This window comes from Xenopus laevis, chromosome 2L (assembly GCF_017654675.1).
Source record: "Xenopus laevis strain J_2021 chromosome 2L, Xenopus_laevis_v10.1, whole genome shotgun sequence".
Classification (NCBI taxonomy): Eukaryota; Metazoa; Chordata; class Amphibia; order Anura; family Pipidae; genus Xenopus; species Xenopus laevis.
In genome coordinates this window covers 95,109,697-95,136,819 of record NC_054373.1, presented here as the reverse complement: position 1 = coordinate 95,136,819, position 27,123 = coordinate 95,109,697, and the positions used below count along the sequence as shown (strand labels likewise).

The following is a 27,123-nucleotide window of genomic DNA, read 5'->3' as shown; positions in this document are numbered from 1 at the left end:
CCAGGGCAATGAGGTTTAAAGGGGTTGTTCACTTTCCAAACATTTTTTTCAATTCAGTGGTTTTTAGATTGTTGCCCAGAAATAAAGACTTTTTTCAATTACTTTCCATCATTTATTTTTTAAGTTTTTTCCAAAATCTAAGTGTAAATTTGAATGTTCGTGTCACTGGTGTTTGAGTCTGGCAGCTCAGTAATTCAGGTGCAGACTCTAAACGGTTGCAATTTTGCAACATTGAGTTGATACATTTCTCAGCAGCATCTCTGGAGTATTAGCAACAATTGTATCAATTCTAACAGCTGCCTGTAATAAAAACCAGAGATTCTGCTAAGTAGGGACAAAGATAAGAAATGTATCAACTATCCATTAAGAACAGTTTCAGGATCGGCGACCCCCCTCCCAGAGCTGCTTCAGAAGGACAGAAATGACACTTTACACTTTAATATTAGAAAAACCGTCACACATAGAAAATAGAAAGTCATTGGAAAAAGTTGTTATTTCTGGTGATCTATCTGAAACCAACTAGTTGTTTGAAGGTGAAAACCCCCTTTAAGCTGAAGGCAGGAAGTCTGATAGAGAAGCCCATGTGTACACAATAGATGGAAAGAAATGCAGTGTTTCTTTTGACAGGGGACTCAGAGCAGCACTACTTTGGGGGTTTACTGGTATATTTAGATGGACCTTTCTGATAAGGATTACTTAGTTTTAACAGTTTTCTGCTCCTTTAATCTGTTCAACCAACAATTGCTTTGACTTGCTTCTTAGGATACAGAGAAGACGGGATGGTGATCCTATTACTCCTCAGACTGATGAAAGACAAGATATCTGTTTTTACTGGGTAATCTAGCCTATTATGTGTGTCCCCAAATTGGGCAAAGATCCGCTCACCCAGCTGATCAATCAGCCAGATCTACCAATGTGTGGCTAAGAGAATACTTTTGGGGAGCTTACTGTACTGAGCATTCTCCCAGGTTAAAAGGTTGATGTTTTTGGTCATTGGGAGTGGGCTGCCTAATAAACAGCCATCCCACAGTGATCTTAACTTTTATACTTTTCACATAAAAAAACTTTATAGCAGCCCAATATAGCCCATTGTCATCTAGGGTTCTCATCATGTTTTATCCTCCTCACAGGACACCATCACACCTTCTGCTAGCTCAAAACTGTATTGTAAATATATCCCCCCACCTGTGTTATGGATCCCCCACCACTCTACTGCTCACTGCTTTATCAATGTACCAGCGATTGTTTATATTTGCTTTAAAAATTGTACGAATTCCCCTTTAAGTACTAAAAGAGAATATGATATTTCATATAACAACCTGGTGCACTTTATTACTTGGGGGGAAAAAAACTTCTTGCTCCCAGAGCTAGAAGCTTTAGGCATTGTTTTAAAATAAAACATTGACTTAAACATTGAGGGGGTTATTTATTAAGGTTTGAATTGTGTTTTATAAAATTCATAGAGGTTCTGCTTGCAAAAATGAGCATGTTGGGGAATGTATGACCACACACAGAAATTATCTAAATTATGTCAAAAGTAAGGATGGGCGAATTTGACCCGTTTAGTTTTGCTATAAATTCACCACCGGCGAAATGTCGCCGACACCCATTAAAGTCTATGGGCGTCAAAAAAAAAAATGTCGCACAGCAAAATTTTATTGACGCGCGCCTTGTTTTATAGCTGCAATTTTAATGTGACCACATCTGCAAATCCTAATTCTAATCTCTGGAATTTTACTCATGATCAAACAAAGGTAAACACTGACATGCCAACAAATAGGGATTGAAGGGATTATTCTTAAGTAAAAAGAATGAAAGAAGAGTGGGATAAGATTCCCCCAATGTGTGATACACAAAGCTATATGAAACACTTAATGAATACCCAACCCAAAAAAAGCATGTTATGGTCTTTACTATTATCAGTGCCCTTTTTCCACACATGATAAAGGGCCCGTAACCTCTTTAGAAAATAAGATAAAATTTTCAACAGACAGGACGAATTGTCTTGCTCAGTGTGGTATAAGTGCACGAGTCAGTTGTACTATTACTCACCCGATTAGGGACACCATCTGCTCCACAATGTGCTTGCTGAACGTTATGATAACAAAGAGCTTCTGTAGAGAAAGGAAGCAAACATCACAATCACTTCAGAAACACAAAGTCATAGAAAAGAATACTGTACTTAAAAAGACAATGGATTCAGCATCTGAAACTTTTTTTACCCACACAAGAAACCATAAAGAAGGGCCCTTTGATTCAAATGTAATTTTAATCTGAAACAGGACTATTGCTAAATTCTTACTAAGCTGAGTCTTGTTTCTTACTAGGCTGAATACATCCAACATCAGCAGTGCTACAACTAAATATGTATTTACCAGCAAAATAAGACAGAATTTTTTTCTAAAAACGATTTAAAGGGTTGTTTACCTGTACATTAACTTTAATTATGTTATAGGCACCTTTATATTCTATTCTTAACAACTTTTCAATTTGGTCCTCACATTTGATTTTTTAATTATCTGACTTCATCTTTGGTCTCTTTCCAGCTTTCAAATGGTGGTGAACAAAAAAACAGTTGCCCTGTAAGTCTACAATATTATTGTTACTGTTCCTCTAATATTGTTCTTTTCAGGCCTTCCCCTTTCAGACTATTATTCCAACTACTGCTTGGTTGCTAGGGTATATTGAACCCTAGCAATCGGATTTAAATTGGAGAGCTGCTGAACAAAATACTAAATAATTCCGAAACTACAAAAAATAAAATAAAAGACCAAGTGCAAATTGCCTCAGAGCCTCATTGCTAATATTAAATATATATGAAGTACAAAGCCCAACACATTTTGTTCTTATTTTTATTTCTAAATTATAACATATTCCTTAGCACCCATAGATTATCGTGGGGTGCATCCACTTGGACTAATATATATACGTATATATATATATATATATATATATATATATATATTTATTTATTTTTTTATTTTTTTTATGCAAAGTACAGTATTCAACTCCTTTGTCAATTCTCTAATTTTACTAATTAACACATCTTACACTGTGAGTTTGGGCTTTCCTCTGAGCTGGATCTTTCATGTGGTCCAATGCAGGGAAACATAGGAGTTAACTCTATATATCCTATATGATTGTAATGTGATGCAGACAAGGGTTGAATGCATGTGAAATGTGGAATGGTGCAAATGGTATTCAGTGCCATCCACTACAATTTTAGAATAACCTACTTTAAAGACCATTTATCGAACCATCTAACTCACTATTTGGACAATGCAAACCCTGAACACTGATCAGCATATTCAAATTTAGGTTAAAGCAACTAAACACCATCTTCTCCATACAAAAAGGAGTTAGTTCATTGTACATTTATTTAAAGTCATAATGCAACAATTATTATAGATAGACATTATAGATGTGGTCTGCAAAAGTATTCATCCATATCTGAACTTTGTAAATAGTGATGGGACTCCTCATATCCTGGATTTGCCAAACCCCTACGTAAAACTGCAAAATGGAAACTGCCTTAAATAATTCAAGCCATATTTATATCAAGCTAAAAAGGGTGAAAATACATCTGTCTGATGTGAACTCTCAATTAGAACTATGGGAAATAATTTTTGGGTCTTCAGGCGCTACATGTTTTAAATAGCTTATATGATGGAGAGAAGTAAAAGTATGAGAAATATGCTTTTATTTACAGATTGAGCTGAACGTAATGTGCTAAAGTAGATGTGGAATGTAGAAAAACAAGTGCTTAAAAGTGGATGGAAACTATTCTGTTGCCTAAATGTGACAAAAGACAACAAAAGTACAAAGATGATTATAGTGTACATATTTATAAAGTTTTGTGAAGCTCTACACTAGTTTAAGATTAGAGGGCATATGTTTCCAGACATATCTGTAAACATAGGCACTAGCAAAAGTTTAGAAGTTGGAATTTGAAGTACAACAGATAACAGATTACTTGCTATTGGCACCTACACTTGTGCAATATAATAATATAATACACAAAAGCCATGAATATCCTGTAAATTATATCCTTATAAACGGTGAGTTCTGATGTAATTTCTGTCACATGACTCACTGAAACTTGTGTATTATAATAAATAAAGTACCCCAGTTGTAAAATATGAAGATATTCAAAGTTACCTCGGAGTTCCATGACCTGTATAAAAACACTGGCCTTCGGCCTCGTGTTTTTATACGGTAATGAAACTCCTTGGTAACTCATAATATCCTTATATTTTATAAAAGGGGGTACTTTATTCACTATATAATACACAAAAGCTATGAATATCGTGTAAATTATATCTTTATAAACGGTGAGTTCTGATGTCATCAGTTATAAACGGTGAGTTCTGATGTAATTTCTGTCACATGACTCACTGAAATGTGTGTATTATAACAAATAAAGTACCCCCAGTTGTAAAATATGAGGATATTAGAAGTTAACTCGGAGTTCCATGACCTTTGGCCTCGTGTTTTTATATGGTCATGAAATGCCTCGGTAACTTATAATATCCTTATATTTTACAAGAGGGGGTACTTTATTCACTATATTACCCTGAATATGTACAGCAAAATTCCATTGGCTGTTATGTTTTATGTTTTTCAAACTCTTACACTGAGCATTCACATGCCAGGTATATTTTAAAATGGGTTTAAGTAGCATTTTTGTTTTTCACTAGATAGATTTTGCTCCTGCCTGAACACTTTATATTATTATAAAGTCACCACTGCAGTTAAGGCTACAGAGGGACATTTAATTTGGGGCTGTATCTGTTTTTGATGGAAATCTAAAAGCTCAAAGTTTATTCTAAAGTTCAATTTATTTCAAAGTAAAGAGTAATTGCTTACAAAAGCTATTCCAGCCCTGGTGTGCTTTATTGGTGTACAGTCATCACATCAAGTGCCATGACACAAACTAGAATTTTTCTGCAGGTGTTTAAGATAAGCAACGATTAGTAAATAAAGATATTTTACCACTTTTATCATAACATTTGGGTCACTAAAGGCCTTTTTTGCAAGCCCATGCCAACGAGATATTATCGCTCCTCTCGGACGAAGGAACACTACTGTAAATACCTAGTCACCGCCCAGTCCTTCCCTCTCTCCTATCATACATGTGCATTACAGTCTATATGCATTCACCAACCAGTTACAAAAAAGGATTACTTGACAGACAGACGAAATCTAGCAAACAGTTATGTCAACTGGAGGTGAATTTTCAAAATTTGAGGCTCTTTTATTATTTTTAGATTTTTTTTTTAAAACAGTCAATTTGTTAAAATTAATGGAATTAAGTACTGGATCATTGGATCAAGAAAAATAGTAAAGAAAACAAACTTATGTTTTAGGCTGTAAAAAACTGTAACGAGCTCCATATAAGTACTGGTGGCAGTACTGCATAAATCCCTTTATATACCTTTTGACAAGTCATGTGGTCTGATCAGTCATCATTCACGATGATGAAAACACAGAAGTGCAATGGGGGCACAAGCTAAAAGGCTTAGGGGCAGATTTATCAAAATGTGAGATTAAAGCACACCACAGTTTCATTGCCCTTATTATTCCCCCTTAAAATTATACACAGTTAAGCTATTGGCAACATAGCAATTGCCCAAAATGTAACCAAAGAGATGCAGGCATGTTTCATGCTCTGTGGAATTGCCCAATAATTAAGAAATTCTGGAGGGAAGCAAGAGATTTCACCACTGTTATTCTCCTCAATTACACCCAATTTACCCCTGCATGGGCTACTTTAGATCTTACAACATGGTTTCCATCTAGACTGACCAGTGGTAGCATAAGGCTACTAATCATAATCTCAGCAGTCTCAAAACAAAAACTGTTCTTCAGGACTGGATTAAACCACAACCTCCATCCATCTCTCTCTTTAAATAAAAACTGTCCAATCTGTTTGACATGGATTCAATTGACGCCTCTGTTCAGAAAGATGTTTTGAAACATGGAAGATTACATTACAACACTATTGTTTAAAAAACAACGTGCACTAGTTCAGTGCTTTCAGGGGACTTCTTGGTACACAAGAAGAATAATCCTCCAGGTTCCGCCAACTCTATTGTAACAACTATTAACACACTAACATTTGGTGAGAAAACAGTTTTATCTGCTGCTTGGGACCTTTATCAAATGGGATACCCTACTGTCCTCACATATATAAAATGTAATACCTTTTTCATAACCTGTATTATCTAAACCAAGACAAAGCCTTCTCTATTGTAAGAGTACAAACTGAATCTGTATGGATGTTAACTGTCATTTACAGTAAAAACGCTGTAGCACTAAACAAAACTTTTTTTTGGAACTTGCAACCTTTCACCTGGAGACTAAATTCCATTTATAAGTCCACTAAACTCCCTCTACAATTTTTTATCAACACATTAATATAACAATCTCATCATAATTGTTTATTGTCTGCATACAGTATAAAAGAACCCATTTATTGTTAAAAAAATATGTTCCTTTTTCATACATGGTTGTGCACAGGGTATGTAGGTAAATGTGTTGGCTAACCACAAACTTCCTGATTTAGAAGGTGATACTGAAATTAACTGCATGTGGTGTTTCTCACCTATACTTCGGGAACTATGCGCCATATATGGACATTTAATTCCTCTCTCTAAATGTACTTCTTACATATATGTATAGGATAATGGAATTGTATGAATTCAAAAACTATTTTGCAGATCCTATGAAGGAAAATATTTACAAAACACAATGAATGACCCAATAAGAACAATGGATTAGACTTGCCTGGATGTGCATTTTTATGATAGCTTTGCCTATCAGTGTGGCGCCAAAGAAAGTCCAGAAAGGAACAAGAAAGTGCCCACATGTAATCCCTGCCAGATCAAACAGTGGGTTGGGAATCTGATAAAAAGCCAGACAAAAAGAAACGAAAATTAGCACACAGAAACATACGATGTTCATTAGAATTAAATAATATGTATACTATAGTTGTCTGGCGCTTAAAACTAGTAAGATAGCAGTCACTAAACAGCATAAACAATTACATAACCAATGAATTAAACAAAAAATATTCTTGGTTCTTTTATCAGTCTTAAATAATTCCCTAATCGCTCAAAACTATAACATTTCAAAATATTTAGAACTTAAACATAACAAATATTTGTTGGAAGTACGGCGTTTGATTACAGGATATTAAGAAATGCCTCAATTTTATCATAAGCTGCTTCAATTTATATTTCTAACTGAGCTATATCAAACAGCTCACATATAATTCTGGTTGATAATGCATAAAAATGCATTATATTTTATGACAAAAACTTAAAATTTTTAAACTGTCAAAGAAATAGGCAACAAGTACAGGGAATCATTATTAAAGGAGAAGGAAAGCTACAGAGGCATTTTATTGCCAATAGATTAGCTGCAATAGTACAAGCTAGAATTCTATATTTATTCTGTAGAATGTTTTACCATACCTAAGTAAAAAGCTCTAGAAACTCTCTGTTTGTTTTGAATAGGAGCTGCAGTATTAATGTGGAGTGACATCACTTCCTGCCTGAGTCTCTCCCTGCTCTGGGCTCAGATTACAGTAGAGAAGGGAGGGGTGGGGGGAGAGGAGCAAACTGAGCATGCTCTTGCCCAGGGCAATGAGGTTTAAGCTGAAGGCAGGAGGTCTGATACAGAAGCCCATGTGTACACAATAGAAGGAAAGAAATGCAGTATTTCTTTTGACAGGGGACTCAGAGCAACATTACTTTGGGGGTTTACTGGTATATTTAGATGGACCTTTCTGATAAGGCTTACTTAGTTTTAACCTTTCCTTCTCCTTTAAAAAGTTTTGTGTAAGAATGAACTTTTATTATGATGTACATTAAGACCTGCTCACTTGTATATATAATTCTATGAATGTTTGTTTATTGGAATTACTGCTCACCACCGTATTTTGCCACTTATTTGCACACAAAAATAGGTAAAACAGATGCAGCTACAGTGCTAAAATTGTAAAATATTGCAGGTGCTAATTGTCTGCATTGTCTGTCATGTTTAACAATTCTAATTTTCAAAATATAAAATCACAATGTGTATACTGGAACTCACGTGAGAATGACCACAATACACTTTAATGTTGATTTGTTTGCCAGTTCCCAGTCATACAAAGCAGTAAAATACCTTGGCACTTTTTAAATTAAAAGACTAAACAAAGGGGATATCATTTTAACATTTTTTCTTTTATGAAACTACAGAATGGTATTAATGTTACCAAGCCATGGAGAACGGCTGCAATCCCATACTGTTTTTTTTTAAATGCAAAGGTTTAAATAACATTATTAAATATATCTATTTACAAAAGGATCCTGTGGAAATGGAGATCTTTGTAAAAAGTGTTAGGCACTGTAAATTAAAAATATATATAGCATATAAAAGCATATCATAGGAATGAACACTTACGGAAGCACAAGCCAAGATCCCCAAAAATCCAACTTTCTGTACTAGATTTTGAACAGTTAATTTTGCGCGTGTTGCAAAGTCCTGCATGATAGAAAAAAAGGGAGATAAAAGTTGGTAGAGTAATTCAAGTACATAGAACACAATGGAATTTATGTTTTACATTTAATTCAGATCAAATCTCATTTGTCTCACATTCTGACAAACACTGACAAATGTTTTTTTCTACTACTAAAAATATTACTATATTATTCTAAATCTCTGGCAATCTTTTTTTCTCCCACAAACATACTACTTCATCTCCAATAGACTTAAAAAAAAATCACAGCTTCTTTAATCAGTGTAAGCTTTGGTCTCAGAAATAAAAATGAAAAATAAAGTAAAATAAATGTGTAGATTAAATGGAAGCCTTGTTATAACACATACATATATATAAGTCAGACAACTATTTCTTGTTTGCTTTTCTAAACTAAAATGTTTGTACTTCATCATGAAAACTGTTATTGGCAGGTACATTTGACTTTGGCAAACAAAATCAAAGCATAACTTATTAGCCTGCAGCATACAGGTGTAACACAGGTATTGAGTTGCAATTAAAAAAAAGAAATTAAAGGGGACCCGTCACCCAAAAAAAATATTCAAAATCCGATTTTATCACATTAGTCAAGCAAAATTAACTTTAATTACACTATATAAATTATTTGAATCTTGTTTCCTTCAGTCTGGGAATTCATAATTAAAGCAAGCAGGCAGGAGCCATTTTGTGGACACTGTTATTAAGGCAAGCCTTGCATCATCTCAGAATCTTGTTTGTGCACCAGAATGGGGGATCCGATGTCCATTTCCATGCCCTGGCTACACAATTAAATGTGAGAATGGGGGAATGTGTGAAGAGCTGTGACATTACGGAAGTGCTTAATTGAAAGTGAAAGTAATGGTCTGCCCCACCTCTATGCCATTGGCATAGAGGAGGGGCAGACAATATTTGATTGACAGCTAAGATTTTTAAATGAGCTTACAACAGCTATGAATGCTTTAATAAAACATAGAAATTGGATTTCATGTTTAATTTGAAAAGGACTTTTATTATACACTTTAAATCTAAAATAAGGCAGGGTAAGTACATCAGAGTACAGTTATACAATTTAAGACTAAAATATGCAAATATACTTTAAAATCAAATATAAAACTTTTATAGTTACGCTGGCAATGCACACAAATAAAGCATATTTCCTTTGCTGGCAAAATCTTCTATCTTGCAAATTCTCTCTCTCACTATATGTATGTATATATGTATATATGTATATATATATATATATATATATATATATATATATATATATATATATATATATATATATATATAGATATATATAGATATATGTGTGTGTGTGTATATATGTGTATATATGTGTATATATGTATACTGGTATAAGGTGCCTGGGTGCAGAGCTATGTATAAGTATTTACAATGGCTCAAAAGAAGCTAGCACACACAGGACTTATGGAGAAAAAAGGTTTTTATTTTAGCAGAAAAAAACTAATGTTTCGGCTAGGTCCCTAGCCTTTATTTATATATATATATACGTATGTATATATTTATATATATATACGTATGTATATATATATATATATATATATATATATATATATATATATATATATATATATATATATATATATGTATATGTATGTATATATATATATATATATATATATATATATATGTGTGTGTATATATGTGTGTATATATCTATATCTATATATATATAGATATATATCTATCTATATAGATATCTATATATAGATATCTATATCTATCTATCTATCTATCTATATATATATATATACACACACACACACCACACACACACACACACACACAGTATAATTTTTTTTCCTTCCTAAACAAAAATATAATTCTAGGTGACATGTAACAAGAGCTTTTAAACCCTCTCTAATTTAACATATTAACCAAACCTAAAACAGCAGTTCCTCAATTTAGAATACAAAAAGTCTTCTACATAAGAACAGTTTCATTTCCTAAAAGCAAAAAATTACACAAAATATTTTAAGCTTATTTTTACAAGACATAGATTTTCAAAACTTACAGCAAACAAAATTATATATTTGCCATTTAGTAGATATAAAGCAGACATTATACTTAATAGAAGCAAAAAGAGCAGGAGATCAATAAATCTATCAACTTAACTCCTGATGTCTTTAGTCCCAGGCTATAAATCCTCTTAGTAATCATAACCTGTTTGCTATACATATTAAATCTATAGATGGTGGCACTTAACTGAGCCTTAGAAGTCTATTTATCAAAATTCAAATTTGTGTAATGTTAGAGGTTTTTTCTACTTCAAATAAACTAGAATTTTTATTATTACAGGTATGGTACCTGTTACCCAGAATGCTCGGGACCTGGGGTTTTCTGGATAAAAGATCTTTCCGTAATTTGGATCTCCATACCTTAACTCTACTACAAAATCATATAAACATTAAATAAACCCAATAGGCTGGTTTTGCTTCCAATAATGACTAATTATATTATATAGTTAGGATCAAGTACAAGAAACTGTTTTATTAGTATAAAGAAAAAGTAAAAAAGTAAATAATTTTAAAAAAAATTGGATTATTTTATTATAATGGAGTCTATGGAAGATGGGCTTTCCATAATTCAGAGCTTTCTGGATAATGGCTTTCTGGATAATGGATCCCATACCTGCATTATTAGTGGCAAAAATTTTAATTTGAACATTGATAAATCACCCCCTAAATGTGGTGGGCTTCAAAGAATTTGGGGTGAAATACAAAAATGAATAAAAATAGCAAAGGCACATTATCATAGAATACAATAACTACCTTCATAATAAAAGTTAAATTTAAGGAGAAATTCAATTTTTTTTTTTAAATGCACAGCTGAAGTTAATAATAAAAGAAAAAACGTTGATTGCATATACAATCAAACTGACATATAGGAACAAATGTATACATAAATAATTTTAAAATGATTTCCGGATTTTCCTTTTTCTCTGTAATATTAAAACAGTACCTTGCACCTGATCCCAACCAGGATATAATTAATACATATTGGAGGCAAAACAATCCTTTTGCGATTAATGTTTAAATTATTTTTAACAGACTTAAGGTATGGAGATCCTATTTACAGGAAAACACCAAGTTCCGAGCATTCTGGATAAGAGGTATCATATTTTACTGGTACATAAGTGAGGCAATTAGCCATTTTTACAAAGTTTGGTATATTGGTTTTATCTGATGTGCTAGTGAGAAATTAGCTTCACCATACAGGTTAATACTTGCATTTTATCACACAAGCAATATTCTAATTCTATAATTTTTAGTTCTAGATACTGCCCTGCACTCACCTTGTTAAATTTACAGTTTTTGCACAGATTCACTCTCTGAACTGCAGATTAATGTTATAATTATAGACAGCTCTTATTCAATTAATGTGATCTGAATTTGCAATAGCATCTTTTAGGGGAATGTCAGCAGGAAATGTACTGGAAAGTGGGGAGTCCAAAAAAAATTAAAAAATACTGCTTGAGCGAAAGTTCAAATCTTTTGGTGGGGCCATGAACCAAAACACACTACACTGGCATGGTTCAAGAACAAAAAGGTAAATATTCAATAATGGCCCAGTTAAAGCCCTGGCCTTAATCTGAATGAGAATCCATTGAAAAAGAAGGTGCACAAGCTTTATCTAACTAATCTAATCTCCCAGATCAAAACTGCCTGGAAAAGTGAGCCAAAATCAAACTAAAAGTAATACTATAATATACCAAAAGTTAATGTAAAAGTTGAAACTCTCTGATACTGCTTTGTGTGTGTGTAGTAATAACCATGATAGGGATCTGTCTATGAAAGTGCACACATGATAAATCAGCCCCATGAGCTCAGTGACAAGCAAATGTCATTAATTCCTGTTACTAAACACACAGGGTGGTTTTGGGTGGGGATTGGCAGTTCCCACCTCGAGATTTCATCATTTGGCATTAGACTTAGTGTGAATGTAGACAGAATGGGTTGTCATCCACTCTTGGGGCAAGTTTATTAAAGGAGAAGGAAAGGCTTGCAGCACTTGGGGTGCCAAATGTTAGGCACCCCCAAGTGATTGTATTAACTTATCTGAAACCCCGGACCGGTGCTTCTATCGGCAGAAAACTGCACCCCGGGGTTATACCAGTGAGCACCACGGAGCTATCCACTTCCGTCTTCTTCTTTCATGTAAGTCAATACAATCACTTGGGGGTGCCTAAGTGCTGCAAAACTTTCCTTCTCCTTGTGTTTTTCACAAAATATTCGAGTTTTCAAGGTTATTTTGGAGTCAAAAAAAAAATCGATTTTACAGGTAAAAAAACCTAGAATTTTAAAAGTTTTTAAAAAAAAAAAAAAAAACCTAGAGAATGGCAGTCATTTTGTCACCTGCACCAGAGAAAATTAAGCACGGAAGACGTAAACCTCAATCTGTCAGGGCTCTAAAAGTGGTTATCACTGCAAAAGTTGGTTCTGCATTCAACTTACATGATCTTTATTTAAAAAATATTGAGTGCTTTAAAATAAAAATAGAACTATCAATTTAAGATTTGTTGTTGGGTAAAGTAAACAAACAAGTTTTGGAATATTTTTGGAAGGCTTTTCAATTTCATTATCCCTTGTGTGCACTATATACACTGTAAGAGGGACCCTATATAAAGCCACATCACTACTGGAAGACAAAAAAAAAATCTTCATTTCAGATTTCCCTTAACCCATTCTATATGGTTTCCACCCAAGCCTGCTTAAATGATAATTGTGGAGGTTGTAGTTTTACTACTTCGTCCAGTATACGATGCACTGAACTGTCTTGTTTATACCTAATCTCAGCATAGTTTATGCCCAGTATTATCAGAACATTGTCAACAAGAAGGAACAAGATAAGGTCTAGCAGGAAAGGAAGGAATAGAAAATATTTTCAGCACAGTTTTCACCCCAGGCGTCTCAGAGAAATTCCTTTGGAAAGGGCCCCTTGAAGGCTACCGCCAGGTGTCAGAGATGAGTGCTGCATTGCTAGGCAATAGTTGCCTGACACAATTGTATTACAGAATGAAGCATGTGTGTTACTGCTCATTCTACTGTGACCTTTCAACTGTTATTGCAACTCCCTATATCCCCTATTAGTTTCCAGGGGATCCTAAAAGCTGCCAACCTAGAACAGCCTTGCAGTGTAAACAATGTATGGTCGTAATAATGATGCTCCCTATTGACTGTTGACAGATATTATACAGCTGTTATATATGGCAAACTATACTGAGCTGGAAAAAAATTATTTCCTGGTTGGCTAATTTTAATGGTATAACAAAGGTGCTGGCTTTTTAGATTCCTAACATCTCCGTAAATTAAAAAGCTATTTAGGCCACACACCTAAAACTTAAAGGCGTATATTTATCAAAGAGTGAAGTTAGAGATCACCACAGTCCTCTAGAGTGAAATTCCACCACTCTCCATTCATTTCTATGGGAAAGAAATGGCGAGAATGGCAAAATTTCACTCTAGCAGACTGTGGCGATTTTTAACTTCACTCTTTGATACATCTACCCCAAAGAGTCCAACAAAATATTTGTTAGCACACATTAATATAAAAAATGAGGCCACGCTTCTAATAGAATCACATGTTATCCAGCTAATTTACAAAATAGACTCACTCTTCAATACAAACTCACATTTGTACCTGTTCTGCCTATATGGATATCGTAAGGTATGAAGTCTAGAGTACAGGCAATTTTACACAAACTACATAATTATGACATCCATTATTATAAACTCCATTCATGGTTAATACAGTAGGCTACAATAGCCTGTATACACCAAACCATGCTACTGCAACTTTGTCTTTCTAATAATTATTTAAAAAGAACAAGCAAAAAATAGTCTTACACCTAAATACTGTTACCTTAATATTTGTAAAGGCTTGAACAATAAAATACCTAAAAAAATATACCAAGAGATTGCAACATAACTGATTACACCATTTGCATTTACATAGACATATCTTTTGTTGTATTCTAGTTTCAACCACAAAGTCCTGCTAACTAGAATTTAGTCTAGGGCATAAATATTAGTCAATGTGATCAACATGCTCCTATTTTTTTTTTTTTATGTTATATGAGAGAATCGGAGAAGGTGTGGTTAGCAATGGCTGAAATTGCGATTCCCAGAAGAAAATTTTCCTTTATGTAAATACCTAAACTATTCAAAAAATGAAATGGCCGGTATTTCATTTCTACTGCCTTCCTTATGGCAATGGAATCAAACACACTTCTGGGAGAAGACTGTGGTCAGGCAGTAAAATCTCGTCTGCTGCCTCCTGATGCATTGAGAATGATTATCTCAGTGGAATGAAATGTTCCTGATTGCAGGATGAGTTACAGCGACACACACTACAGGAGATCTCCTCAGGTTGGCCTCTCTTACAGCAAGACCGAACCTTAAATAGCACTATTTTTCTTAAACAAGATTTAAATAATAATTCACACTCATCCTCTTCAAACAGACAACATAGCTGTGCAGTTAATGTGCAGTTAACAGGTAATATATTGGTGGTTTACAGCTGAATGTGATTTAATTAAATATCGAAAAAATATTAGCCAATATATGAAGATTTTGTAACACAAAAAAGAAAAAAATTACAGGAAAGAATATTAATACTACTGCCAAAACCTGCCACTTCTTCCTCTGCAATATAGCCAAGATGCGTCCCCAGCCAAAACACTTATCCATGCCCTTATCCTATCCTGTTTAGACTATTGCAATCTCTTACTAACTGGTCTTTCTGACTTCCATCTCTCTCCCCTCCAATCAATCTTAAACCCTGCTCATAGGATTCTCCTAATTTCTCCTAAGCAGGAACCAGTTCAACCCCAATTAAAAGCTGCCTGCAAAGCAAAGGATAGCATATAAAATCCTTCTGCTAACATTCAAAGTCCTCACTACATTTGTTCACATGTCTCACTTTATGTTCCTGGCTAGTTTCTTTGCAGACCATGCACATCCACTGCCAGCTTTCATCTTAAAGGAGTACTAAACCCCGTTACTCAAAAATCCCCCTCTGTCCATTGGCCCCCCTCGATGCTTTCTCCCTCCTTAGTAACTCAGTGGAAAAAGTATCCCTGTCATGTACCTTGGCATAATTATGCAGTGTAGCACAGCGGATTTCTTCGGCGCCATCTTCTGTACCTTCGGATACTCTTCTTTTCCTTCGGAAATCCTCGGAGCTTTCCGCGCATGCGCAGTAGGCACAATTACCAGAATGGTCCCAACTGAGCATGTGCAAAAAGCTCCGTGCCGTGCTCACTTCAGCGAGGAACCAGAAGATACAGAAGATGTCGCCGGAGAGCTCCGCTGCACTACTCTGCACAAATATGTCAAGGTACATGAGGGACACTTTTTCCACTGAGTTACTAAGGAGGGAGAAAGCAGTGAGGGGGGCCAATGGATGGAAGGGGATGGGTATTTTTGATTAACAGGGGGTTTAGTTCTCCTTTACACCTTTCTATCTTGCTGTTCCTTACCTCTGGAATGCCAACACTAAATTCCTCTGTAAAGAATGCTCTCTCAATCTCTACAAGAAAAAACTAAGTCTACCTTTTGGCACTAGAACATTAGTCTAATACTAGTACCTAGTGGACAATGCCTTTAGCTTGTGCTCTTTTTCCCCTCAAATGTGTGCCTGTATGTTAGCCACCCACCCACTGGAAGAAGGGAACTCCTTCCTATTATGTCTCTTACCACATAGCACTTAAGCTTAATGTACTTATAAAAGCTCTGTTAACTGTGCATATTTATCGTATATACTGCATTATGTGACTCTCCCTGTGTGTAAGGCAAGAGAATATTTTAGAACACATTTCAAAAAAAGATGCTGAAGACAATTTGCAATCCAGTGCAAATTATAGCACTGAGCAATGTTCTACAAACCACAAACACTGGAGAAACTTTACAAAAAGCACAACCTCAATAATCTAACACCCTCAATGTACTATTTTTGTACAACATTACTATATTGATTGTGCAAATTATGATAAATGTGAGTAGATGGCATCTTATTAGTCCATCTTGCATTTTCTGTAAACTGTGATAGAAAATGCTGTTCTGTTTTTGAGATATTAAAGGGGTGGTTCATATTTCAATTAACTTTTAGTATGTTATAGAATGGCCAATTCTAGGCAACTTTTCAATTGGCCTTCATTTTTTCTTTTCTACAGTTTTTGAACTATTTGACTTCTTCTTCAAACTCTTTCCTGCTTTCAAATGGGGGTCAATTTAGCTGAATAAAAAGCTTAATAACGTAAAAAACACAAATAATAAAAAATGAAAACCAATTGCAAATTGTCTAAGAATATCACTCTCCGCATCATACTAAAAGTTAATTAAAAGGTGAACAACCCCTTTAACGGTTTCCCTTTCACTTTTAGCCCTTGCATTTAACATTCTTACTGCATGCTATACTGTATATTGCCTTTTAAATCACGTACAAATGTATTTTATGAGGCCAAGCTTTAGCTAACATATTTAACTCCAACATGTGCTGAACCCACACCCCCAGAATTTTAACATAATAGTAGGCATCCATAAAGTAGTGTTCACCACAACTGCGATGCATCAATATTGGCAAAGCATTTTGACAAAATGTACACAAATTAGTACATTTCTGTGCAAATACCATTTCTTCCAACACACTGCATCAACAATGGCATTAAGGTCTAATTCACTTGGGGCAAGTCGGTTGACAAATTGTACATTTTAGGGTTCCTTCAATGTGTCAATGTCAATGTGTACAACTGCTCAAATAATCAGAGCAGGCTGAAGAGGCACATTGTTATTCACCACAAGTTGCAAAGGTGTGAGTGTTTGGATGTAAGAACCTTTGTGAAGAGGATCAATGTGGAATCAAATTCTGCCAGTAAACAGTGCAGTGCTTTATGTTTACAAATGAGTCTGTATCTGTATGTTTATATTGCTCCTATTAAATTCTTATCTAATAAACAACAATATTGGTAAATTCTAGAGACAGTTTTTACTCAAGGTTCGACTTTGGAACAGTCTGATCTCTGGCTCCAATGCTATACTATACATTTGGTTTTTCAGAGGAGACAGTGGTACTAGCAGATCCTAAATTACTTTAGGTTTAGATAACTTGCATTGCTACACTAGTGAAATATGTTGAAGAACTAACTAGTAAACAGCAGAGATAATTACATCTGCAGACTACACTAGCAGAATGCACCTAAACAGATTTAATTATTTTTGAAGCAAGTGTATTTTACAAGACATATTGTGTGTAAAAACAGAAAGTGCCAGCGCATAATACTCTTAAATATAGACACAGACATACACAGATTGAAGGAGACAACAGTAATCTTCCTCTGACTCATAGGAATAATTTGAGAACATCCCCCATTAGGCTCACAGAGTCATTCAATCCTTCCCTAACTGTAATCAATTATGAAGGAACAAATTCAGGGACTTGCTTTCTATGCACCCCCAACTATAGGAAGCAGAGAGAGATTTCAAGTCCCCGAATTAATCACTTCACAATGAAACAATGTGAGTGGGTTGAACAACTAAGGAAGGTTGGGAAAAGCAGGGGCGTAACTATAGAGGAAGCAGACCCTGCGGCTGCAGGGGGGCCCAGGAGGTATAGGGGCCCCATGAGGCCCTAATTCATATACAATTTCAATAAATATTGGAGAAACAAGTCAACCTCTAAACATTTTGGGGGCCTGAAAAATAATTTGCTGTGGGGCCCAGTAATATCTAGTTACGCCACTGGGGAAAAGGTTTATTTTTGGCAATTCAGATAGTGTTTACCCACCATTTTTTTCCAAAGCCCAAATTAATGAGCTTATAAAAGAAGGGATGGTGGGTATTTTTCTTTTAAATACATGCTAAGCAGAGGGATGTCAAATTAAACTTTTAATTTCTACAGTATGGCTATGTAAACAAACCTGTGGAAGCCTGAAATAGATATATCACATAAACAACTGTAATTAAAATAGGTGAGTTGATAGCTTTGTAAACAGCTACAACTTGCAGCACATATTTTATTTTAGGGATGCACTGAATTCAGGATTTGGTTTGGGATTCGTCCTTTTTCCTGAATCCTTAAAACATTTTTTTTACTTCCTTGTTTGTATGACGAATAGTCACATGGTTTTAACTGTATGGGCAGCATGCAGTTCTCCTTACACCTTCCCAGTCCTAATTTGCATATGTAAAAAAGGTTTAAATTATATTTGTGATTTTGCCAATTGTTTCAACAAAGGATTCAGTGAATACCAAAATAGTGGATTCAGTGCATTCCTACTTCAATTTAATTTCTTTGGTTTATGCAGGCAGATCGGTCAACCCGTCTAGTAAATGGTAATATTCCAAAATGAGTGGGGACTTGTGGAAGAATATGCAAAGCTACATTAGTCCAATTTCTTCTTTTATTGGCCTGGTAGAGCTTAGAGCCATTTTGAAATAAACATACAATTTTCGAATGCAGCTCATTTAGACTACTCCACAGAGTGGTATGGTTTCACAACCTTTGTATTTAGTCTCATCAACATTTCCCGCCCCCAGGTGCATCTAGATGGAGAACAGACTACTTTTCCCAGAATTGCTTTATAAAAGCCACAATAAACAATAGCATAACATAAGGCAACTTTCAAACAGTTACAGTTTTGTGTTTAGCATCTCTTAAAGAAAGCACGTAATGGTTTAAATGAAACATCTACATAGTAAATTTACTGTAAATCCCCCCCCCCCACACACACACACACACAGTCATCAGCAAAGGTGAGAAATGCAATGTAAAACACCACATTCTTTGAAACAGAAATGAATGAAGAAAAAAAAAAAAAAAAACTTTAAAAATATGGGTGCATAGGTAACTTAACCGATGCAGCTTTCAATTCATGAACCAATTTTATGGGAACTATGATGACCCAAATCAGTGCATGTGCTGTGTCACTGGCCAGTTTGGCCACTCTTTCACAAAGTGATTTGAGTCAGTAAATTTTGGCTAACTTGTCCAGGGAACATGGCTCATGTGTGGCCAGCATTACATACAACAGGTTATTACATTGACTGGGAATATAGAATATTAACTGCCTTAAGGGGCTGATTTGCTAACGCAAGTGCTAAGCTCCACTTGGCGGTTGCACATAACAACCATCAGTCTTTTCTTTTGTGTAGAGTTTTAGAGTAGCATAGAGTAATCTAATAATGATTGTTTGCCATGGGAAAGATCAGTTTAACAATTTAGAAGCTATATTGGTTAATCAGCCCCTGACAGTTTTTATATTGGACCAGTAAGGCTTCCATGTTGATGAATCCAATGTTAAATATTTCAGTTTATTTCAGGTACAAACACCACATTTTTAACGACAGTGTCCTTTTAATGCATCTCTTTGTGTTGTCTGTTTGAAGTCTAAATAAATAAAACAAGCTCTGTTTAAGACAGTATGTTTTTACAAAATTAAAAAACATTTTCTATTTCCTATTCTGGAACTTTCCGATATACAGTTTTGGCTGCTAGAGTTAATTGGGGGGTTGTCACTGACTCTAGGAGCCAAAAACAGATTGACTGTGAATTTCAAATTTTTGCTTTAATACTTTATTGATTATTTTAATTCAGGCCCTCTACTATACATTTTCCACCTGGTTACACATTAAACAGATAAAATAGCTACGGTCTTTTCTCTAAAATATAGGTATCAATTAGTATTTGTAATGTATGTTTGCAGTATGTTTTGTATGTTTCTATTCTTCTATTGTAAAGCAATGCATAGGTGGTGCTATATTGTGTGGGTTAGCTTCTACTGAGCCACAAGACCATTAATAAGGCTGAACACTGATGTTGGGTGTTTTTTGAACATTTACCACTCATAGCATCTCGTGTGTATGTGTGTATATATATATATATATATATATATATATATATATATATATATAACCTTGATAAAAGGTCCACATGTGGGACCAACATGTTGGATTAAGATGTGTTTCACCATGAATAAAAATTTAATCATTCATATAGGAGAATTTTATTTATTTGCAATGAACAGCACACCTTCTACAATCACCACCCAAGTGCAAAGTAAGAAATTAAATGATAAAATGATTTAATAAAAATTCCCAGTAGTTTGTAGGGCAGTGCTTGTACAGTATTGTATAAATTACTTAGGCAACAAATAAAATGAAATTCTTCCTTTAGCAGAATCTTGTTAGTTAAAGCTTACTTCCAGCATAGCCCTGAAAATTTCCTCAAGTGACTGGCTGTTGTAGTGAACATCCCAGTGTGTATAGGGAAATTTTAATAGCATCAAACTTGCAGTATTGTGGAGCACACAATACTGCAAGTTTGATGCTACTAAAATTTCCCAATAAGATTAACAACCCAGAACATATGCAAAGAACTGAAACTATTACTTTTGTAGTTAACAATGGTAGTTTACATTAACGAAACCTTATGCTTCCTATTTACTTGCTGCTAGAAAATCCCAGTGGGAACTAAAATTTAGACAACCAGCATCTGGTTTCAATATGAAAGAACTATAAGTTTTGTACAGGTATAATGTGTTTGGTATAAGCACTAACCATTCTGCTATAGTGTTTTAAATTATAAATACCGGTAAGCATCTCCTCTTCATTTTTCACTATTGTGCATGCACTATCCAGCAGGATTAAATGCTGCTCATCTTAACCTGTACATATTGCCACTGCCAATTTGTTAATAAGTATGAAGGCCTTTTTGAAAAAAGGGAGGGGAATCTAACCAAGTGGGCTTCACTACTGGGCTACATAAAAATGTGTTCTGCGCACGGCAGTTATGAAAAATCAATTTAGAACATAAAACGTGTTTGAAAAAATCCTCACATGTAACCAACTGCAGTAACGCTTGTGTTGTAATAGTAGTCATTTAGGCAACGGATCAGTGGCAAAGGTAGTACAAGTTTCTAGCAACAATGTGCTTTTAGAGTTGCTGATTATATTAGCCAAATGCTTTTGGGTTGAGCGAAAACTGGAATGCACAGGTTACATGCAGATATTTTATGAACAGTGTGCCTACATTTAGCTCCCATAAAACCAACACATTGCTAATGGCTGATCTTTGAGCTCACCGTGACTCACACTTTTATACTTGCTTTCTATATAGTTCATACATTTGCATATGAAATAACAGAAGTGTACAGTTCACACTGCTAAGTCAAACTGACGTCATTCGTGCTCTTTAGAAATCTAAAAACCGTGACCAACAACAAAAGGGAAGGCGGCTGTTAAAATAAAGAAAATTACTTGTTGGTTTAAATAATATAACGTTAAAATAAGGCCATACCCATACTCATACTTTATGTTGAACTTTTGTGTGCATAAAGAAATCACTAAAGGTTAACATGTGGTTACCCTCCTGTTGTGCAGGCTGGGAGCAAACAGAAGAAATGATAAGTACTGATTAATGCCACAGATTAGACAGAAGCATTTATTCTATTTCCTACTACATTGGTAATAGAACAGAATTATTCCTTATACACAAAGGTTTTGTCATTATTCTGCAAAAATTAATTAAAACTGCAATCAGTACATAATACATAAAACACATTAAAATTAATATTAAGGAATGATTTGTAAAGGTATAGGATCTCTTATTAGATATTCAGAAAGCTCTAAATTACATCAATGCCTTCTCCCAAAGAGGCCATTTTAGGTAAATAGTTAAGCAATAGTAATTATTTAAATAGTATTTAAATAAGTTACTTTTTCTCTCTGATAATAAAACAGTAACTTGTACTTTATGGTAACTAAGCTGCATTAAGTCATATTGGTGTCCAAACAATCTACTGGTTTAATTTAATGTTTATCTTTTTTTTTTTAATAGCCTTAATATATTGTCATCCACATGAAAGGAAAATGAAAGCTCTAATCCAAGGGGGGGGGGCAAATGTTAGGGCACCCCAAGGATTATAATGGTATTTTTTGTCATTGAAATCATTTGAATTCTGGAAAGTTATTGTGTGCATGTTAATTTAGGGATGGTGTTAACCAACAATTTAGGAATGGTGTTAACCAGAGCCAAGTGTTGGTTCAGCAGTTTTAGGAATTGTTCATTCTGACGTATAAAGACAAAAATATTGTATTGAACATAACCAAGGAAATGGTCTGTTCACATTAAATGCTGATTATATTTATCAGGGGGTATTGCTAGTTATGACTGCTGGCAAATAGCTGTGAAGCAATAATAATTCCTAAAGCTGAAGCATGTTCCTGTAAAGCATGTTAAATCTAAACAGCAGCACATGCCATGCCCTCTAACCTATTTTTTATTGGCATGTTTATTTATGCACTTAAAATAATCAACAACACAAACAACAGAAAAATATCCTACATGTTTAAAATTACTGAACCACAAGAAATGGAGGAGAGGCAAAAACGTAGAAAAGCCCATGCGTCATAAAAGTCGAATAAGGCCATTTTGTTGTTGCCAAGAACTAACAGCAGGCACTTGCAGATCCCACAATCAGTCAAAGTAAATGGAAAGTAAATGTTTTATTCTAAATATATGTAAGATATACTGTAGGCTTAAGTGCTTCGTGCATATGGCACTTAATCATAGGCTACATTTAAAACACAACCAAGGAGATTTAAAACCATAGCCTAGCAATGACCATAACACATTAATAAACTAATAGACACAAAGTGGTAGGACATTTAAAAACAAAGTAAACATTTAAAAATAAAGTATAACAGAAAAGAAATCATGAAACAAATAATTAGAACAAACTGGCAATATTTGTGATAAAAACAAACATCAAATGCTAGTGTAGGGACCCATAGGGTTAATGTGCCCCTATGGCTTTAAATCCCTATACTTCCCTAGTTGCTGGGCAGATGCCCATGTAGCTAGTTGTAATTTACATATCCCAGTTATTGGCCAAGAGGTGCTGTGACCACTTTCTGTCCCACTTTTGTATAGTGAGTGAGAAGGGGTGGATTTTTTCTCTTTGGCATCTGGTTGCTGATCCAGCTGGATGTTTCCAGGGAGACTGGGTAGAGCAAGGCCCAGTAAAGCCACGTTGCCCTAGAGGGACCAGTACCTCTAGAGAGATAAGTCGGGGAGCAGGGACCCCTTGAATGAGGCTAGCTAGAGATAGTATACTACCTGTAATAGGTTTCTCTAGGAGAGTAAGATAGGTAGGTCAAGTAGCAAGAGCAGCTTGGCTCCAACTAGAAGGCGTAGGAGGGGGTAGCTCTCCCCTCAGGCAAGACTGGCATGCAGTATAGGGACACAGCCTAATAGGGAATTAGGGCTAGTGAGTTCTCTCTGTCTCTGAGGGACACCTTGTAGCCATGTCATGATTATCTGGTGGGGCTTCTGTGGCTTGTAAGTACAAAACCTGTGGATCATTTGTCTCTGACCAATAAAGTTTGTTCTGTTTGACTGCAAGAACCTTTTCTTTAGCCTGTGGGAGTAGTAGTTGCACTACACTGCACCTTCGCTTCTTCCAATTTGCAAAGGCCCTGCCTTCAGAGACAAGTGTAACCCATGCACTAGTTTATTAGCTGGTGATTAACCCCGTTGGCCTGTATAGCCCAAAAATGTGTTACCCCAGGTTTAAACTTATCAGCTCTTAAGTGCCTAAAGTTGCTTCTTTTTTATTTAGTAAATTGGGCAAACTGCCTCCTCTGCAACCTAGTACAACCCTCTCTATACCTGTAACAGATAATTAACATTTACATCAGGGCAGTCATCAGTAAAATGCTTGCCACATTCGGTTTTTTATGCCAGCGTATGTCCAGAATGTTTTCACGAATGCATATCTACCCTGTGTATTGTTCACATTTGTGCAATTGTATCACATTTAGTGCAAGTGAGCAAATATCACATCCTTAGTACTGCAATGTATATACTGTCTGATGTAATAGTTACTTACAGAAGAAACAAATATATTACCAACAAATACATAGGTGCAAGCCACACTTCTACATACCTACATAGTCTGTTGCAGAGCAAGAAATGAAAGTGCAGCTGGTGGAAATAAACTGTAAAATATTTAAAAACACTACAAAGTAATATTACTGCAATAGTTTTACTTGGTAACAAAGAGGTTTAATTTATTTAGCGCTATCGCCACTTTTCAGCTCAGATTTCCTGGAAAGCCTGGGACAATATACCTTCCAGTCGTGTGATTCTATTTGGGTCTCATCCAAAAAGAGACAGTGGTCTGAAATCCAATTTTTCATATAACAACCCTACAGGTTTTTTTTTTTAACAAAGGAAAGGTGGGAAAGACAAATAACAAAAATAAAAGCAAAGCAGAAAAGATGAGACCTTTTAGTTTTCAACAATGCCATGACATAAAAACCTATAAACCTCTGATACATTAAATAGTTATAAAAAGTACAAAGAACAAACAGTTCTGTCATAATTGTCCCACTGCACTAAGGACAGGCCGTTACCAAATGCTGGACCTAAAGAGAGTTTTAAAGCGGATTTTCACCTTCCAAACACTTTTTTCAGTTCGGCAAATTTGTGTGGTAAAAACTGGTCAAAAACAAAGCTTAGCTGCAAAATTCAAGTGCTTTATTTTTACTACGTTTTGAGCGGAGAGCTCTTTTTCCATGACCTTCTACATGACCTAGACAGGTTTTAGCAGGAATATTGTCAGATTCAAGCTATTTCCAGCTCCGAGGTATAATAGAAAACCCCAAAAAATGTTTTTGTTTTTTAACACGAAAATTCTAGTTTTTGACTGAAAACTACCATTGAAAAACTCAAAATTTTAGTGAAAACGCAACTCGACCTTTGATAAATATGCCCCTAAAAGTTTAAAGGGGTTGTTCACCTTTCAGTTAACTGTCTAAAATAATTTGCAATTTGTTTTAATTTTTTATTATTTGTGGTTTTTGAGTTAGTAAGCTTTTTATCCAGCAGCTCTTCAATTTGCAATCTCAGCAATCTGGTTACTATGGTCCAAATTGCCCTAGCAACCGCAAACTGATTTGAATAAGAGACTGAAATATGAATAGGATAGAGCCTGCATAGAAAAAGTAAAAAGTAGCAATAACAATACATTTGTAGCTTTACAGAGCATTTGTTTTTTCGATGGGGCCAGTGACCCCCATTTGAAAGCTAGAAAGAGTCAGAAGAAGAAGGCAAATAATTAAAAAAACTATATTAAAAAAAATAAAATAATTAACACCAATTAAAACATTGATTAGAATTGGCCATTCTATAACATACTAAAAGTTAACTTAAAGTTGAACCACCCTTTTAATGTTCCCGTCTCTGGTGTTTGAGTCTGGCAGCTCAGTAATTCAGGTGCAGATTCTTTACTGTTACAATTTGCTATATAAGTTCATACATATTTCAGCAGCATCTATCTATTAGCAACTATTGTATCAATTCTAACAGCTGCCTATAAGGAAATTCAGGGATTCTGCTCAGCAGGGCCAAAGATAAAAACACGTATCAACTAAATGTATCAATTTAGAACAGTTACAGAGTCTGCAACCCCCCCCTCACAGAGCTTATTTAGAAAGACATAGGAAGGTAAAAAAACAAAACATTACACTTCAATATAAGAAAAACGCCCACAAATAGATAAAAATAGGAAAAAGCCTTTATTTATGGTCCTATCAAAAAACAACTACATGTTTGAAGGTGAACAACCCCTTTCATAAAAAGAAGCATCATTACAATGGCCAGCTCCTATATTTTTATATGGGTGTTTACAAATTCTGTAATTTGCTGTTTGTTCTGCCTAATATCACAACAAAAGCCTTTGTTGTAACAAAAGGCAAACAAATCAAGAAAATCAGGCAGTTAAAGTGACTTGCTCTTTATTACAGATTTATTATTATTAATAATAATAATAATAATAATAAAGACGGCACGTTGTGAAAGAAGTGATGCAATCATAGTGGGGAAATGGGTTGGTCACTGATTCGAATCCAAAGTGCAGTTTTCTAGTATAAAGCGTGTGGGTGTGGTGATACGGAAGGGATTCCGACGTTTCCTTTTCTTTCTTTTTCATTCAACAAGTTCAAGAACTAAAACAAGTAATGGGAAAACTGATCTGACTACATACAACCTTAGGAAACACTAGAAGGGTAAGTATAATTTATGTGCTGTACAGTCAAACAGCCTAAGGGAAGTTCAACAGTTTAACTCATTGCAGACAAGTATCCCATGTTTGATTAAAAGAACATCTAACTCCTGACACACTGTTAACCACAGCAGTTCCAAACTAACTTCAGCTATAAGCCCTCTAGAGTCCACGTTGACAAATTCTTTAACAAGCCCTGTGGTTACAAGGAAAGATGGTTTCAGTCTGAGTCACTGCTGTTCAAACAGTTTACTGGAAATGGAGAGGAGGGGGAATTTTCAGAGAAGTCATGTGATGGGCCAGACAAACCATAACCAGAATAAATTCAGTGGAGTCAAAAACAGGTCCTGACAGCAACTGACACCCAGGGAGTGCATGGCCCCTTAGTCATTAGAATGAGAACAGATTAATTAGGTTATGGGAGTGTAAAATGAGAACTCTTAGAAGTGGCAGTGACCCGTGAGGAAAGGTATAAAGGAGTTGCTCAAAAAACAAAGATAAGCATAAAACATTTCCTAAA

At 35.0% G+C, this 27,123-nt stretch overlaps 1 protein-coding gene across 4 annotated transcripts in view; it reads right to left on the bottom strand.

Moving 5' to 3' along the window:
• Window positions 1-27,123, bottom strand: part of vmp1.L (vacuole membrane protein 1 L homeolog) — a 127,668-nt gene that overhangs the window by 25,147 nt on the left and 75,398 nt on the right. For all 4 annotated transcript variants that reach the window (NM_001091697.1, XM_018245001.2, XM_041580959.1 and 1 more), the window contains 3 exon segments: window positions 2,053-2,114; window positions 6,787-6,903; window positions 8,449-8,529. In NM_001091697.1, the coding sequence (NP_001085166.1) occupies window positions 2,053-2,114; window positions 6,787-6,903; window positions 8,449-8,529 (260 nt within the window).